Genomic DNA, 15,850 nt, shown 5'->3' on the forward strand with positions numbered 1-15,850 from the left:
TTAAAATTAAAAATAAGAGAATATAAAAAAGATCGTGTTCATGTATGTAATCAAGCATCGTATTTGCAAAAGAATTTACAGACAATAAATAAAAACAAACAATAGAGGAGAGCAGAAAGGGCTGCAATTTCAAGAGAGTCTGATGACACCACTAGAGAAAAGAAGAAATGGTTTATTTTGATCCCAGAGTTAATATTTTCCTTGTAACACATGAATACATTGATGGTACATGGATGAATACTTTCTAGTTATTAACAAAACCAAAAAATATTCATAAAATACATGAAATTGTGTGACTTTGCTCTCGATTTTATAAGAAATATATTAATGAGGATTAAACATTAGAAGATGGTAATATTTGTGAGACCATGGATGTGAACTCTACCATCCACGTGCTAGCTCTTCTAAAATATTCACACATTCAAAACATTTCTGCACAAAATGAAACAATGCTTTTGTTTAGCATAAACCAAGATGACGCTATAATTCTGAATGACAGATGACAGATGATATCTGACCAAAAATCCATACGGTATAGTGTGAAAAGGAAAAAGCAAGGAGGTGAAAAGCTATAGAGTAATTGATGTAATCAGAGCACAGAACTGTTTCAAGGGGCACAGGATTACAGAACTATATTAGAAGAAAGAGCCCATTGATGTCTGCCCTGGAAATGGGAAAATATAAAGGGCGAAAAGTAAACGGAGCAAGTAAAGGAAATGATAAGACAGCATTCAAAGTCCTTGAGGGTAGAAATGATGTAACTCTGTGGAGATTAAATAAATGAAACCAGAGAAAATGTCACAGAAAATCAAAGTGGCAAAGGGCCTGCTTACAACACTTAGCCCCATTCACAAACCGAGGAAAACAAGTAGGAATCATTTTCACTTCAAAAATCTTTCCCAATTTGAAAGGGCAACATGGCTGTAAAAATAGGATGGATTTGGCCCCAAATTTCGTATGTGTAGGAGCGATCACAGACGTTAACCTGATGAGAGTTTCTCTCTCCCAGAGTGGGATCTGTCCCTGAGTCCTTGCAGAGAATTTCTGTGTGGCCTCAACAAGATGATGTAGCACTTAGGGGCAAAGATGCAGCCCAGGAGGCCCGCACTGGAGGCCAGGATGGAGGAGACCTCCAGGGCCACCACGGCCTTCCCCTTGGCACTGTGGTGGACAGGCAGGAAGCTGAGCCACACGCTGCAGAACAGCAGCATGCTGAAGCTGAGGAACTTGGCCTCGTTGAAGGTGTCAGGCAAGTTCCGGGCCAGGAAAGCCACGGTGAAGCTGGCCAGGGCCAGGCCGCCCAGGTATCCCAGCACGCAGTAGAAGGCGGGGAGGGAGCCCTTGTTGCACAGGATGATGACGTGGCCGTGTTCAGAGTGTGCGTCTGTGTCCACGAAGGGAGGAGACGCCCCCAGCCAGAGGCCACACAGGGTCACCTGGACCAGGGTGCAGATGGGGATGAGGAGGTTGGGAGCCCGGGACACCAGCCACTGCCGGGAGCTTCTGCCCGGAGCCGTGAGCGCAAAGGCCAGAACCACAGTGAGGGTCTTGGCCAGGACCGTGGACACAGCCACGGTGAAGACCACTGCGAATGTGCTGTGCTGCAGGAGGCAGGAGGCGGTGTGGGGACGGCCCAGGAAGAGCAAGGAGCAGAGGAAGCAGCAGGTGAGGGAGACGAGCAGGAGGTAGCTGAGGGCCCGGTTATTGGCCCTGACAATGGGGGTGTCTTGGTGCTTGACAAACACCCCCAGCACAGCAGCTGTGAGTGCAGAGCCGCAGAGAGCGCTGCAGGCCAGAGCCGCGCCCAAGGGCTCTTTATAAGCCAGGAAGCTCTCGGCTTTGAGCAGGCAGCGGATGCTGTCGGGGCTGGCGTACTGATGCTCTGCACACCTCACACACTGCGCCAGGTCTGGGAGGAGAGAGAATCACTGTTAGTCTCTGCTCAGCATTTATGTGTGTTACCAACACTTCCTCCACTAAAGATTACCCCAATTGTATTGTTTACTGCCTTTCCGAACCAAATAGAAGAATGCATTTAATCACAATTCTCTACTAATACTGCCCATATTTAAGATGTCAGGTTTGTCATGGATCAGGTCCTCATAGATTACACCTCTCTATGATCTTGTGTGTGATATTTAGTCAAACCTGTAGTTTTCCTAAGGACCAAAATACACATGTCTGGGCCGGCGTGTCCTTGGGCTGGAGCGCGGGATGTCTGCCTGCGGAGCTGTTATCCTTGCTGTGATAACGAGGAAAGAGCGAATTGAAAATGGGTGATGTTGAGAAAGACAAGAAGATTTTTGTTCAGAAGTGTGCTCAGTGCCACACTGTTGAAAAGGGAGGCAAGCACAAGACTGGGCTTAATCTCCATGGTCTGTTTGGTGGGAAGACGGGTCAAGCAGCTGGATTCTCATACACAGATGCCAGCAAGAATAAAGGCATCACCTGGGGAGAGGATACACTAATGGAGTATTTGGAGAATCCCAAAAAGTACATCCCTGGAACAAAAATGATCTTCGCTGGCATTGAGAAGAAGGGAGAACGGGCAGGCAGATTTGATGGCTTATCACAGAAAAGCTACAAATGAGGAATAGCCACTGCCTTAGTTATTTACTGCTAAACAAATGTCTCATGGCTTTTTCATGTGTACCATAATTCAATTGATCTCTAATATCAGATTTCAGATCATGAATGGCTGGCAGAATATTTTTGGACAGTCCTGATTTAAGTAAAACTGGCTTGTGGCTAAGTGAATATGATCTTTAAAAAATACTGTCACTTTCTCCCCCCTTCTGTCATATGATTGGACTTACTAATGCTCAATTTTTCAGCAAGGTAGGGAATAATACCATCTCCAAATCGGTTAAAGATTGGTTTTATATTCAGATTTATAGGGCTAATTATGAGAACGTCATTAAATACTGAGGAAATCCCTTTACTGTCTCAGAATCAAGCAAAACTAACCTGTTAAAGGTAATGGCTGAAGATGAGGAGCAATGTCTATATTTTTGGTCCTGACTACACCAATTTAATTAGAATGCCCTTTCTCTGAAATCTGCCTTTTGCTTTATTGAAAGGCATTTTAGTGTGGCTTATGTATAAATGTCAAATAAAGAATATTTAACACTTGTCACATTTTATAGTTTTAAAAGTGACTGATAAGATACAACACAGACTTTATTTTTGAATTCTTTACTAAGACAGACCAAGTTATAATTCTGGATTTTCTTAATGCAGCTGTTCAGAAATGCAAAATTGTGGAACTACTGTGTATGTGTGATTGATAGTGGTGCTTTTTGCCAACTTCTTAGAGAAAAGGTTTCAGGTAGAGGAGATAATTTGTAAATTATGTGGCCATAAGACAAGGTAATTAAAGATAAACATTACATGAAAAAAATCCTCATGTCTTATGTAGGAGGCAACTAGATCAGTTGTAGGATATGGAGATGATCAATAACCCTCTTATCCCTGTTATCCTGCCAGCCTAACACTCTGAGCAAATATTCCTTGAAGTCCTAAGTCCGAGGCTGGATCTGTGCTCTTGTACCTTGTCTGTCCTATGCACCTGTCAAATAGCAGACAACAGATAATAAAGCCACACACAGAACCTTCAGAGCACTCTGCACAGCACACGCATCCCCAGTTAAACAGCACAGCCCTAGGATCAGACACTCTGCTCTGAGAATAATGAGAGACAGTAAGAGAGGGTAACGTTGTGAGGTCTGGCTTCTCAGCATGAGCTAAATGCAGCTGAGCTGGTGAAAGCTTTGCTCATTGATTGCAATTTGTGTTTTGTTCCTTGTTAAAATTTAAATATACAATGTTGAGGGTTTTTTTTGTTCAAAGAATAAAGCTCTTAATGAACGTGAAGTGTGAATTGCATGTTTAAGGACCATTGCTTCCTTTTTGTCTGTATCTCTTTCTTCCTTTGTCTTTTTTCTTTCTCCCTCCATCTGTCTCTCTCCCTTCCTTGCTTCTGTTCTGCTTTCTCTTTCTTTTTTCACAGTTCTTGAGTTTATACTCAATGCCTTAGTGCTGTCTCTAAGCTTTTGTACACGGGGTGATGTTCTACCACTTGAGCCACAGCTGGACTTCTGGTTTTCTTGCTGATCACCTGGAGAGCAAAATCTCAGACTTTCCTTCCCTGGGCTGATGGAATCCTGATCCTCAGCCTCAGCCTTCATCCTCGCTGGGATGATAGGAGTGGCCAACAGCGCCTGGCTCAGCTGAGCTGTTTCAAGAACCCGGATGATCAATTATAAGAATGACACTCTCAGTTGAGGGGAGGCTGTGTTTCTGCAGCACTGTTTCAGGTTTCTGCATCATCCTGCACGGGCTGGGAAGCAGTGGGCAGAGGTGGACAGTTCTCCCTCAGCCAGAGCCTCACCTGTGCCATTGGAAATCTCGTTCTCTGGGCAAGGGGCGCAATCAAAGCAGCAGGACGCCTTTCCCTCCCGAGGGGATTTCCTGAATCCAGGGCCACAGCTCTCAGTGCACATAGACTGAGGGGTCTGGAAAAATCAGAGGTGTGCTGTTAATTCGTTAGATGTTCAGCAGCCATCCAAAGTTCCAGCAATATGTGAAGTCATGAAGAATCATGTGTTCTACTTCCAGTCAATTTATTGGTTGCTATTAAAGCTTGGTTCTTATTTGACTCTTTTTTCTTTCTTGGTCGTGAGGCTTGAACTCTGGGCCGGGGCGCTGTCCCTCAGCTCTTCAGCTCAAGGCAAGTGTTTTACCACTTGAGCCACAGCACCACTTCTGGCTTTTTCTGCATATGTGGTGCTGAGGAATGGAAAAAAGGACCTCATGCATGTGAGGCAAGCACTCTACCACTGAGCCACCTTCCCAGTCCCTTATTTGACTCTTAGACTCCAATGGGTTAGTCTTATTCCTAAGGCCCAGGTGCTGCTGGGAATGTAGGGAATCTTTCAGCAGTGAGACTTTTGTTTTGCTTTGATCATCGTCCTCGGGCTTGAACTGAGAACCTCACTGGCGAACCTGAGGTTTTTCTTTTCTCTCAAAGCTAGTGCTCTACAACTTTTGCCACAATGCCACTTTCAGCCTTGGTGTGTAATGGAGATGGAAGCTGATGGACTTTTCTGCCTTGGCAGAGCTACAGTCCTCAGATCTCAGCCCCTGGAGTAGCTGGGATTAGAGGAGTGAGCCAGCCGTGCCTGGCAGCAGTGCAGAGGCTTAATATGCATCAATAGAAACCACCCCAGAAACAAGAGCAGCAGCCAGACCACCACGCACGGCCCCTCCCAAGATTTTCAGCACACCAATATAGATAACTGATACATTGAGCCCCTCAGGTCCTGTGTCATCATGAGTGACAAGCAAGCACCGCATCTGTCTCCTGCACTTTTAGATTCATAGCCAAGGATGGTTTAGAAACCAGGTTAAGGAAATGGGCTCGGTGGCAATCCACCAATTATTTCTCAAGAAAATATCCTTAAATGAAAAATATGTCACCATGTCTATTGTGGGGAATCAGTGAAGATGAGGGAACAGAAATTCCAGGGTGAGAATGTGGCCTGTGTCTATGACTCACCTCTGCCAGGCCTGTGTGCCAGGCCACCATCGCATCGGCTATGGACAGCTGTTGACCACGTGGCTCAGAGGGAGCAAACGTTCCCACTTTCACTTTATTTTCCAAACCGCTGGGGAAATCCTGAATGTTCACAATGTCATACTCAGCCTCCAACCTCCTTTCCTCATCCAAAGTCACTCGATCCCCAGATGGGGTCTCAAAGTGGAGGTGCTTCAGAAAGGGGTGCAGCTAAAAGGAGATGCAGCATCGCTGGTGAGGGTGACCCCGAATGAAGGCAGGAAACCCCGAACTGGCAAAGCCGCTCCGCGCGTCCCCCCCTACCACACAACTCAACCCTGCCACTGGTCTCAACTGAAGGTTGGTTGCTGGCATAATGTTTCCAAGTCCCTGTCCCTCACCACAGAATCCAAAGCTTCAACATCAAGAGAAAATACCCAGTGGTAGCCATTTGAATACCCAAAGATCAAACAACTAGCCAAAAGTAGCCAGATATGATTGTTATATAGATGTATCCAGAGGGACAGTTTACAAAATACGTTAAATCAAAGCACTAACATAACAATTGTGTACATTTTGAATGATTGTGAGCAACAGCTCTTGGACATATCAGCCTGAAGTCATTCTGGGCGTAAGATTTAATGGGTCAAACTCAACACCTGTATACATAATATCAAGTGATGATCTGTGAGGATGGTGGTTTGCTTTTAAAAATCAAAGCATCAAATAAAGCAGAAAGTAAATGTCATGTTGCCAATGCAGTTTTCTTTTCAAAAATAACTACCTAGGTGTAGCTCTGTCTCCTCACCAGTTATAATACAAGAGCTTTCTCTTTTACCTTTATAAAACTATGCTAAACACATACCCTTATTCTGAGTGCCTGTGCTGAAGTTCAACTAGTGGCCTGGGCGCTGTCCCTGAGCTTTTCTCTCTGAAATCTAGCACACTAATACTTGACCACAGCTCCACTGCCTGTTTGTGTGGTCATTTGGAGATAAGAGTATTACTGCTGTTCTGCTCAGGCTGATTTGGAAACTGAATCCTCTTAAATCAGCCCCTGAGTAGCTCAGATACAGGTATGAACCACGAGTGTTTGGCTAAACAGTTCAACTTTAGGATTTCTCAGTTGATGGCGTGTGCTCGCCAATGGAATCTTTATTACCTGTGAAGGGGAAATTATCAATTTTTCCTCCCGTCCCTTGGGCTGACCTTCTGTGTGATGAAGGAACAACGCTTGGAGAGCCTGGGCCACAGCATGCACGGCGTTGTAGACATGGTGACTCTTTTCTGACATGGTCACGTCCAAAAAGTGTGCAGGCAGCCATTCAAAGGAGGCATTGTGTGGACAGTTCTGCCAAGTCACACAGTCAGACTTGGACAAGGAGCAATTAAAAGCCATGACCCACAGCCTAGCGAGGAGATAGTCTTCTGGATACTTGGAAGGGTAAATTGTCTGGATAAAAGTTGTGAATGCAGGAACGTCTCCATAGTGATGTATAAAAAGGAGGCGGGAGTGGAAGTGTGCAGCCATGTGATATCTCCCTCTGAGGATCGCCAGGCTGAGTGAGTTCATGAGCCAAACTTTTCCTGCCAGGAAAGAGTTGTCCAAAGTTTCTGCATTCACTACAGTTTCCAGGAAACCACTGTTACCATAGACAACAATTACATTTGTCGATGATTTTGTAATTTCATACAGGAGTAGTAAAGACTTGGACATCGATCGCATGGAGTTGACTGCCAACACCATTTCAAAACCGCTACAGATTCCATTTCTGTCCATCTCTTCTCTCAGCGCTGCGAGCATCCACAATCCATTCTCATCTGCTGAGATGACCAGCCCCACCCAGGTCCAGCGGAAGTGAAGCATCAGGGAAACCATGCCCAGGGCCAGGAATGTGTCCTTGGGGGCCATCTGATAGACCGAAGGAAACCGGCCATGGTCACTGAGGATCAGATCAAAAGATCCAAAGGTAAGCTGAAGGGAAAGAAAAGCAGGAGCATCATGAGGAAGGGGGTGTCATTAACTACAGGCTCAGCCTGACTTATGTTAGGTAAGACCTGGACGTGGGTACAATGAAGGGTTGTTTTTGCTCTCATCAGTAGAAGCTACATGTAAAACCCAAGTGCAGAAATTGGATACAGGTCACTCATGTCTGTCATCTAAGCCACTCAGGAGGCTGAGACCTGAGGATCATGCTTTATAGCCAGCCTGGGGAGGAAAAACCATGAGACTCTTGTCTCCAAATAACTAGTAGTTTAGGAGCTAGAAATCGTACTGTGGCTGAAGGTGTTAGAGGTCCAGCCCCGAGCACCAAAGCTCAGGGACAGTCTCCTGGCCCTGAAGGAAAGGCTCTAGAACGGCACTCCTCCTCTCCCCCAACACGTCCACGCCCAAACACCATTAGATGTTCAGGACCTCTCATGCAAAACACACAGATAGAGAGACTGGAGGGTGGCAGGTTTAAGGGGTAATCCACAGGCCTAACTCCTCTGAGCACCTAACGGTCTGCTGACACAGTCAAATGCAGGCAATCACAACCTGCTTGTGGGAGAAGGGCAATCGGCAGAAGTGTGACCAGATGCAGTTGTTATATTGATTGTCCATTAGATAAAAATGAACCCTATAACTGGAGCGATGGCATGGGAGAGAAAAGATCAGGCAGAAGTATAGAAGGGATGGCATTGTTCAAGATGTCTTGTGGTCATAATCTGAGGTATAGAATTGTACCCTCTGTACAACCCAGGCATGATCACCATCTTCATCATCATCACTATCATTATCATCATAATGCCACCGTTGCAATTCTCATTTTTTATTTATGACTTTTATTATTCATTTATGTATTTATTTTTTGGGTTTTCAGTATCCTTACAAACTTGTAGAAATGGTCGTTACTAACCTGTGAGATTGTGAGAACAATACATCCTGACACATGTCCTCCATTCCATCCTTCTTCCCTCTCTTAACCCCACTCAGTCCCCTCAGAATGCCTCATGTCCTCGTCACACAGGAGTGTGGAATATCCTGACTGACCGTGTCCACCCAGGGTCTCTGCATTCTGCTACCCACCATCCTCCACCTCATTCCCCCCAACCACACATACTCCACCTTCCTGGTGCTCATGTTGTTAAACTGTTAGTTCTTCAAAAGAGTTCAGCTACTAGACCCTCTCCTCACAAGATCTTACTTTGCTTAACATGTTTGTGTATCTATCTTTATGATCACACACCCACATATATATATGTACATATATGCTGCACCTCCTATGTCTGCCTATGAGTGAAAACAAGCACTCTTTCTCTCTCTTAGCCTGACTTACTTCACTTGACATAATTTCTTTCTGTGCTGGTCTGGGGAATGAACTTGGGCTCTAGGCTCTGTCTATGAGGGTCTTTCCTTTCAAGCTGGTGCTCTACAAGTAGGCCTTATCTCCATTTCTGGCTTGTAGTGGTTCTTTGAAGATCAGAGTCTCACAGACTTTCCTGCTTGGGCTGGCTTTGAACCATGATCTTCAAGTCTCAGCCTCCTAAGCAGACAGGTTTCCCAGTGTAAGCCACTGGCATCTGGCCACTTCAGTGAGTTTTTCTAAGTCTGCCCATTTATCTGCAATTGACCTGGTGTCTTTTATGGCCATCTGCTTTTCTATCACTTTATAGGAGTGTGTTACTTGGCTCAGAGGTGCGGGAAGTCCACCATTTCCTCCAGCCTTCACTAATAAAGAGAATGTGACCAAACCAGCCATTGTAGAGGCCTTTCCCTTTGAGGTCATACATTTTGAGGTATTCTTTTAAAAATTTTTTTAAATTTATTTTTTATTGTGAAAATACTGTACAGAGGGGTTACAATTACATGAGCAAGATAATGAGTACATTTCTTATCAAGCATTGTAGCCTCCTCCTTTGTTTCCCCTTCCCATCCCTTCCCATCCTCCCCCCGTCCCCCAGTACTCCCTGCCCCCCGCCCACCAAAGTTGTAAAGTTCATTTTTGACATAACAACTTGTACTTCTCATTGTTGCAACGGGTCCACCTGTATCCTTATTTAAATAACTTGTTTTTCCCTTTCCCCTCCACAAATTATACCAACATCAAATACAGTGAAAGGAGGGGTTATACTGTGGGGGAGGGACATACAAAGCAACAAAGAAATAATCTTATAAATGTGTTAGAAACAATCGTATAAAAGAAAAAAAACATTTGAATACATATCTTAGGGTTCATTTCCCTAACATCACCTTATCTGAACTTTTCTGCTTGACTCAGACATATACTAGATATTGCAAATAAGGGAAACCATGGGACCTATATTTCTTTGGGCTTGGCTTACTTCACTTAATATAATTTTTTTCCAAGCCTTTCCATTTCCTAACAAATGGGGCAATGCTATTCTTTCTGATGGAAGCATAGAATTCCATTGTGTATATATACCACATTTTCTTGATCCATTCATCTGCTGAGGGGCTTCTGGGTTGGCTCCATATCTTAGCTATAGTACATAATGCTGCAATAAACATAGTTGTGCTTGTAGCACACTGCTGAATCAGGAGTGGGTCATGGAAGAGATTAGAAAGGAAATTCAAATGTTCATGATATTCAACAAAAATGAGCACACAAATCACCAGTTCCTCTGGAATACAGCAAAGGCAGTACTCAGGGGCAAGTTTATAGCTCTGAGTTCTTACATCAACAAATTGGAGAGATCTGAAACCAACAAGTTAATGAGACATCTGAAAAAGAGCAGCCAGATAAACCCCAATCCAGTAGATGGAAAGAAATAATTAAAATTAAATCAGAATTAAATGAATTAGAATCCAAAACACTATAGAAAGAATCAACAAAACAAAGAGTTGGTTCTTCGAAAAAATTAACAAAATTGACAGACCCTTAACAAATCTTATCAGAAAAAGAAGAGAACACACCCAAATAAATAAACTCAGAGATGAGAATGGAAACATCACCACAGAAACAACCAAGATTCAGAACATTATAAGGGAATACTTCTCAAAACTTTATGCTAATAAGTTTGAGAACTTGGCAGAAATGGACCTTTTCCTAGTAAATATTGACATGCCAAAAATAAACCAAGATGAGTTAAACCATCTTAACAGGCCCATATCAAGCATTGAAATAGAAACAGCAATAAGAGACCTCCCATCTAAGAAAAGTCCAGGACCAGATGATTTTACAGCAGAATTCTACAAGGCCTTCAAAGCAGAGCTCACACCAATACTCTTCCAACTCTTCAATGAAATTGAAAGAGAAAGTTCACTACTGAACACATTCTATGAAGCCATCATAACCCTCACCCAAAACCAGGCAGGGACTCATCAAAGAAAGAGAACTATAGACCCATTTCTTTGATGAACATTGATGCAAAACGTCTCAACAAAATTTTGGCCAATCGACTTCAACGATTCATCCAAAAAATCATACACCACGATCAAACAGGATTCATTTCAGGGATGCAAAGCTGGTTCAATATACCCAAATCAATTAATGTAATTCATCACATCAACAGAAGCAAGGATAAGAATCACATGGTTACCTCAGTAGATGCAGAAAAAGCATTTGACAAGATCCAACACCCCTTTAGGATGAAGGTTTTGGAAAAATTAGGAATCCATGGAACATTCCTCAATACAATAAAGGCTGTATATGACCAACCTACAGCCAGCATTATACTTAATGGTGAAAAACTAAAGCCATTTCCTCTTAAATCAGGAACAAGACAAGGATGTCCACTCTCTCCACTTCTCTTCAATCTAGTATTAGAATGCCTAGCTACAGCAATAAAACAAGATGCAAACATAAAAGGATCCAAATAGGGAAAGAAGAAATAAAACTCTCCCTCTTTGAAGATGCCATGATCTTGTATTTAAAGAATCCCATAGCCTCCACTCCCAAATTACTCAAGCTGATTCAAAACTTTGGCAAAGTAGCAGGGCAGAAAATTAACCCCCCAAAATCAATGACTTTTCTGTATGCCAACAATGAGAACAGTGTGGCTGAAATTAGGAAAGCAACTCCATTTGTAATAGCCCCACAAAAAAATAAAATACCTAGGAATTAACTTAACCAAACGAGTGTAGGGCCTTTATGATGAAAACTTTAAAAACTTGAAAAAGGATATCAAAACAGAACTTAGAAAATGGCAAAAACTCCCATGCTCCTGGATTGGAAAGATCAACATTTTGAGGTGTTCTTGAAGAGCCTATCTTCCTCCCAGCCTCACCACACATCTGAGTTTAGCATCAGAGCGGACATCAGCTCCCGGCTTCCCACCCGCCCTTCCCTCACCTGAGGAAGGCCGTAGAGTTGCAGCAGTGGCCCCACGGTGGCAGACGTTGCGCCCGTGTCTCCTGTCAGGGCTACTTCCAACTTGCTCTCGCTAACACAGTTGTAGTTGGGTGTGGCCAGCTTCCCATAGAGCCAGGCACATGCAGAGGACAGTATCCGCTGGTCTCTGGTGTCAATAGAATAGACACTAAATCCCAGAGTCACATTAGACAAAAGATGGGGGTTCTTGTTGATCTGCTCAACAGCAAAAGCCAAGGCCAGAATCACCTGGTAGTTCTTGTAGAGAGAGCTGCACATAAGACACGGGAATTTTGAGGAGGGCAAAAGAAAATAACCCCACACATACATGCAAAAAGCCAAGCCACGGATGCTCTTCAAATCCCAAACTATAACCAGATGAATGGAAGGCTAGTTTAGATACAGTATTAACATGTTCACCTGCTACCTCTTGGTTATCCCAAAGAACCTTGCCTTTCCTCTCTACTGAATATGGACACACCACAAAGCTGGAGGTCTATGGAAAATTAGAAATATTCTCAAAATCATCAAGGTATTTGGCGCTTCGAAGATGGTCTACTCCATTATCTCCGTCGGTGATTGACAGTGACAGAGGTAAAAATTATTCAGTCACCTTACCTTCCTTTTATAAAGAGGAATTCAATCCAGAACTAAGCTTTCGGTGACATCTGAGGCAAATCTATCCTTTTACCTGACAACACTGGCTGCCTGACCTGAGCTGACCTGACTGCCATAAATTAATTTCTAGTTCTGTGTCTCTCAGGTTGTCTATTCCATGTCCGTTGTAAGCAAACCTGAGTTGGAATTTGTCGTAGCTGATGACATCTGATATTAGAGCAGCCCCATCCTATAGTTACCTGAGAGGAGGTGTGATCACACTGAGTGACTTGGACAACAACACTGTGAAATCAATTTAGAGCAAATATTCTAGGAGTTTCTGCACAGTTCCTGCACAGTAATTTTGCCTCCACTGCATCCTATGCTGATCCTTGAACTGGAAGTGGTTCATTTTGGCCGTGCTCTCCTGAGGGTGACCCCAGTCTTGCTTTGAACCCATAGTCAACTCACCGCACGGGTCCAAAAGTAGACAGGTACTTGGTTACCAGAAGAATATAACTGACCATCTGCTACAAATGGCAGAGAGAACTTATCATCTAGGAGGAGACTGAGACCAGGCATGACACCATCCCCCAATGAGGAGTCTGGATGTCTGATGGTAGTTAGGAAGCCAGACTCTGTAGTGCCCGCAGCAATGAAGGTATTTTCATGAGCATATTGGAAACATTGTAGGTGCGGAGGGAAAATTCAGGAGAATCATCAAGCAGGGAGACATGGACATGGTTGGTCCACATGGAAGACAGGTAGATGAGCATCCATGAATAAGTCACAGAAAGGGACAGAGGTCTCCTCCCGCAGGAAGAGTGTGTAGTTGCTAATGATTCACACAGGTGGCAAAACAGCTCTTCCTGACAATGGGAGAGGAATGGCAGCCATGGATGCTTGCAAAGGCATATTACATTCTAATAGAAGGAACATTACATTTCCTGAGTTTTGCCTAAGCTTAATTAATTCCATCCTCTGCTGCAGAGAGCCCAGAAAAATACAGAAATCCTGAGGATGTGAGTGTCCCAATGACCCAGAATTGAACAGGGGAGTTACATTCTTACACAGGGCACCCGTTGTTCTGGCCCACTGTGTAGCTCCCTAATTCATGGAGCTCCAGTAATATAAAATCACAACCTGAGTATCCACATCTCTAAAATGAGGTAATTTCTCTGACAGGTGAGCGTAAGTATAGCCCTTCTCTCAAGGGCTGTTAGCAGTCCTCATTACTAAAATAAATGCCATCAGCCTGTTGACCTATGGAAAAGACAATTTTGCATGGCCTCTTAGGTCAGACTGCATGCCAGGGCTCCTGGCTGAGTTTGAAGTCACAGTGTGTGACTTGGGGAGAGTGACAGCCATGCAGAAGCCCTGGGAAGGAAGCTACAGAAAAGCCAAACCCGGAAGCTCTCGTCTCCTGTGATGGAGGAGAAAAGCTCCAGGTGGGGAGAGGAACCAATGGAGAGCTACGGCTAGCAGAACAGGCATGGAGGGAAGAGGAGAGGAGGGAGGGAAGGGCCCCACCCTGACAGGCAAAATGAAGGTGTAAACAACATTGAGAGGCAACTTACTAGAAATCTTCAGAAGAACGACTGGTCTCATGACTGCTGTCCACCTGCAAATGATAAAGGGGCAGCAACATAGCAATCATCACATCGCCATCCACATGTGCACTTTTGTCTTTTCCTGCAAAACAGGATAGATTCTGTTCCTCACCAGACCTGGGAGAAAAGAGAACGTGGAGAATAAGGCCAGAAAACATGAACGAGAACATGACAGAATTATTTGCAAAGCATGAATTCTGCATGGAGAAGGCATGGGAAGGAAATAGATGGGTAAGGAATCTAAGGTGGTCACGTGCTGGCCTCTCCGTGTCTCTCCTGGGCATTCTCAGCCCCCTGTGGGTTCGTCCAGCTTGCTCTGGGTCCCTAGAGGAACGAGGACACGCTGGGCCCTGGAGCTCTCACCTGAGCTCCTCCATCCAGGTGCAAAACACCAGATGGACAAACATGTTTGTCAGTCCTCCTCTCCACTCCCAAGTGCTGTGATTTCATCCCAGGCCCCAGAGTCTAGGGCCATAGGGATGAACTTCTTCTGGGTTGATGAGGCCCTGAACTTTTGTCCAGGAACTTTTTGCACAGAAACCCCTTGGGATGAGGCAAAGGATTGCCTGAGAGGATGCCAAGGAAAACTGAGCAGAAAGGCTGATGGCAGCATGGGTTCAGCCAAACTCACTGGGCATTGATGGTCAAATGTGGCCATAAATCAATGGTGGTGTGACTCATGTGAGTGTTCATGCCTAATCTGCTCTAAGAACATGGGAGACGTCCTTTTCCCCCTGAAACCTAAGAAACCCTGTGTTTCCTGTCACTAAAATACGTTGGATGCCAAGTTCACTGCCACACTCTTCACCAAAGCTCAGATATGGAATCAGCCCAGATCCCTTTCAACGGGCAAATGGGCCAAGAGAGTCTGGGATATAGTTACATTGGAATTTGAGTCATTCATTCGACAGCATGATACTGTCCCCCTCATAAGGAAATGGAGAAACTTGGAAAAAAATGTATTAAATGAAGTCAGGCAGAGCTAGGGAAACATGGATTCCCTCATTGGTGGTGGCAACAACGCGCCTATGAATCTAGAATTAAACATACTTGGTGGTATCCAAGCAGTGGCAAATGAATTAACTGATGTTAAACAGACTGTACTGAAAGCTCCAATTGGGTATTAGTTTCCTGAAAGACTCAGTCAAAGCCTCCAAATATAAGCACCAGGAAAACAATTGTGCTAATCTAGCAATATTAACTGCTTTAAGGAAACAAGCTAGTGACAAAGGAAATAAAGAACAGAGACTCACAGTGATTCTCACCCCTCCCAGACATGGCGCAGGGTGTGAGGTGTGCAGATCATCCTCACGCCAACCTGGACGGAATCCTCCACCTGCTGAATGCCGAGAGCCCAGGGTGGATCACTTCGGGCCTGTGGTGTGGTGAGTTTTGCCCTGGCTAGCTGTGATTGGGCCTGTGCACACGGACTTGTTGGTATTTTGATGGATTTTTCTCCTCTTTCTGAGGTATAAGTTTTGACGTTTCTTGATTCGTGCCAGGCTCTGACTGCTTGCTCTTCCTGAGCACCCAACCATTTTTTAACATTTAAATTTCACTTTTATTGTGAAGACCATATATACAGGGCTTACGTAAGTGCGGCAGCAAGTGCATTTCTTGTCAAACTTGCTACCCCTTCCCTCCTTTTCTCCCACTTCCCTTTCCCTTTGCCCTCCCCACGTGGTACAGATCCTTTCCAACATATGGTCTTGTGACTACACCATGGCATGGCTTCCCCACTTTGTCCTTTGTCTCACCATTATTTTGGTGCCCCT

At 44.4% G+C, this 15,850-nt stretch overlaps 1 protein-coding gene and 1 pseudogene across 1 annotated transcript; one reads left to right on the plus strand and one right to left on the minus strand.

The window, feature by feature from the left end:
• Window positions 1-980: 980 nt before the first annotated feature.
• On the minus strand, window positions 981-14,482 carry LOC138808805 (vomeronasal type-2 receptor 116-like). The gene is made up of 7 exons (XM_069995017.1): window positions 14,439-14,482; window positions 14,043-14,192; window positions 11,851-12,139; window positions 6,717-7,529; window positions 5,558-5,785; window positions 4,391-4,514; window positions 981-1,909 (listed from the first exon to the last, which is right to left on the minus strand). Exons 1-7 carry the CDS (start codon window positions 14,480-14,482, stop codon window positions 981-983), a joined length of 2,577 nt encoding a protein of 858 aa, XP_069851118.1.
• Window positions 2,191-2,597, plus strand: LOC138808802 (cytochrome c-like; annotated as a pseudogene).
• Window positions 14,483-15,850: the final 1,368 nt, after the last annotated feature.

Source organism: Dipodomys merriami, unplaced genomic scaffold (assembly GCF_024711535.1).
Source record: "Dipodomys merriami isolate MVZ:Mamm:240054 unplaced genomic scaffold, mDipMer1.0.p SCAF_477, whole genome shotgun sequence".
Lineage (NCBI taxonomy): Eukaryota > Metazoa > Chordata > Mammalia > Rodentia > Heteromyidae > Dipodomys > Dipodomys merriami.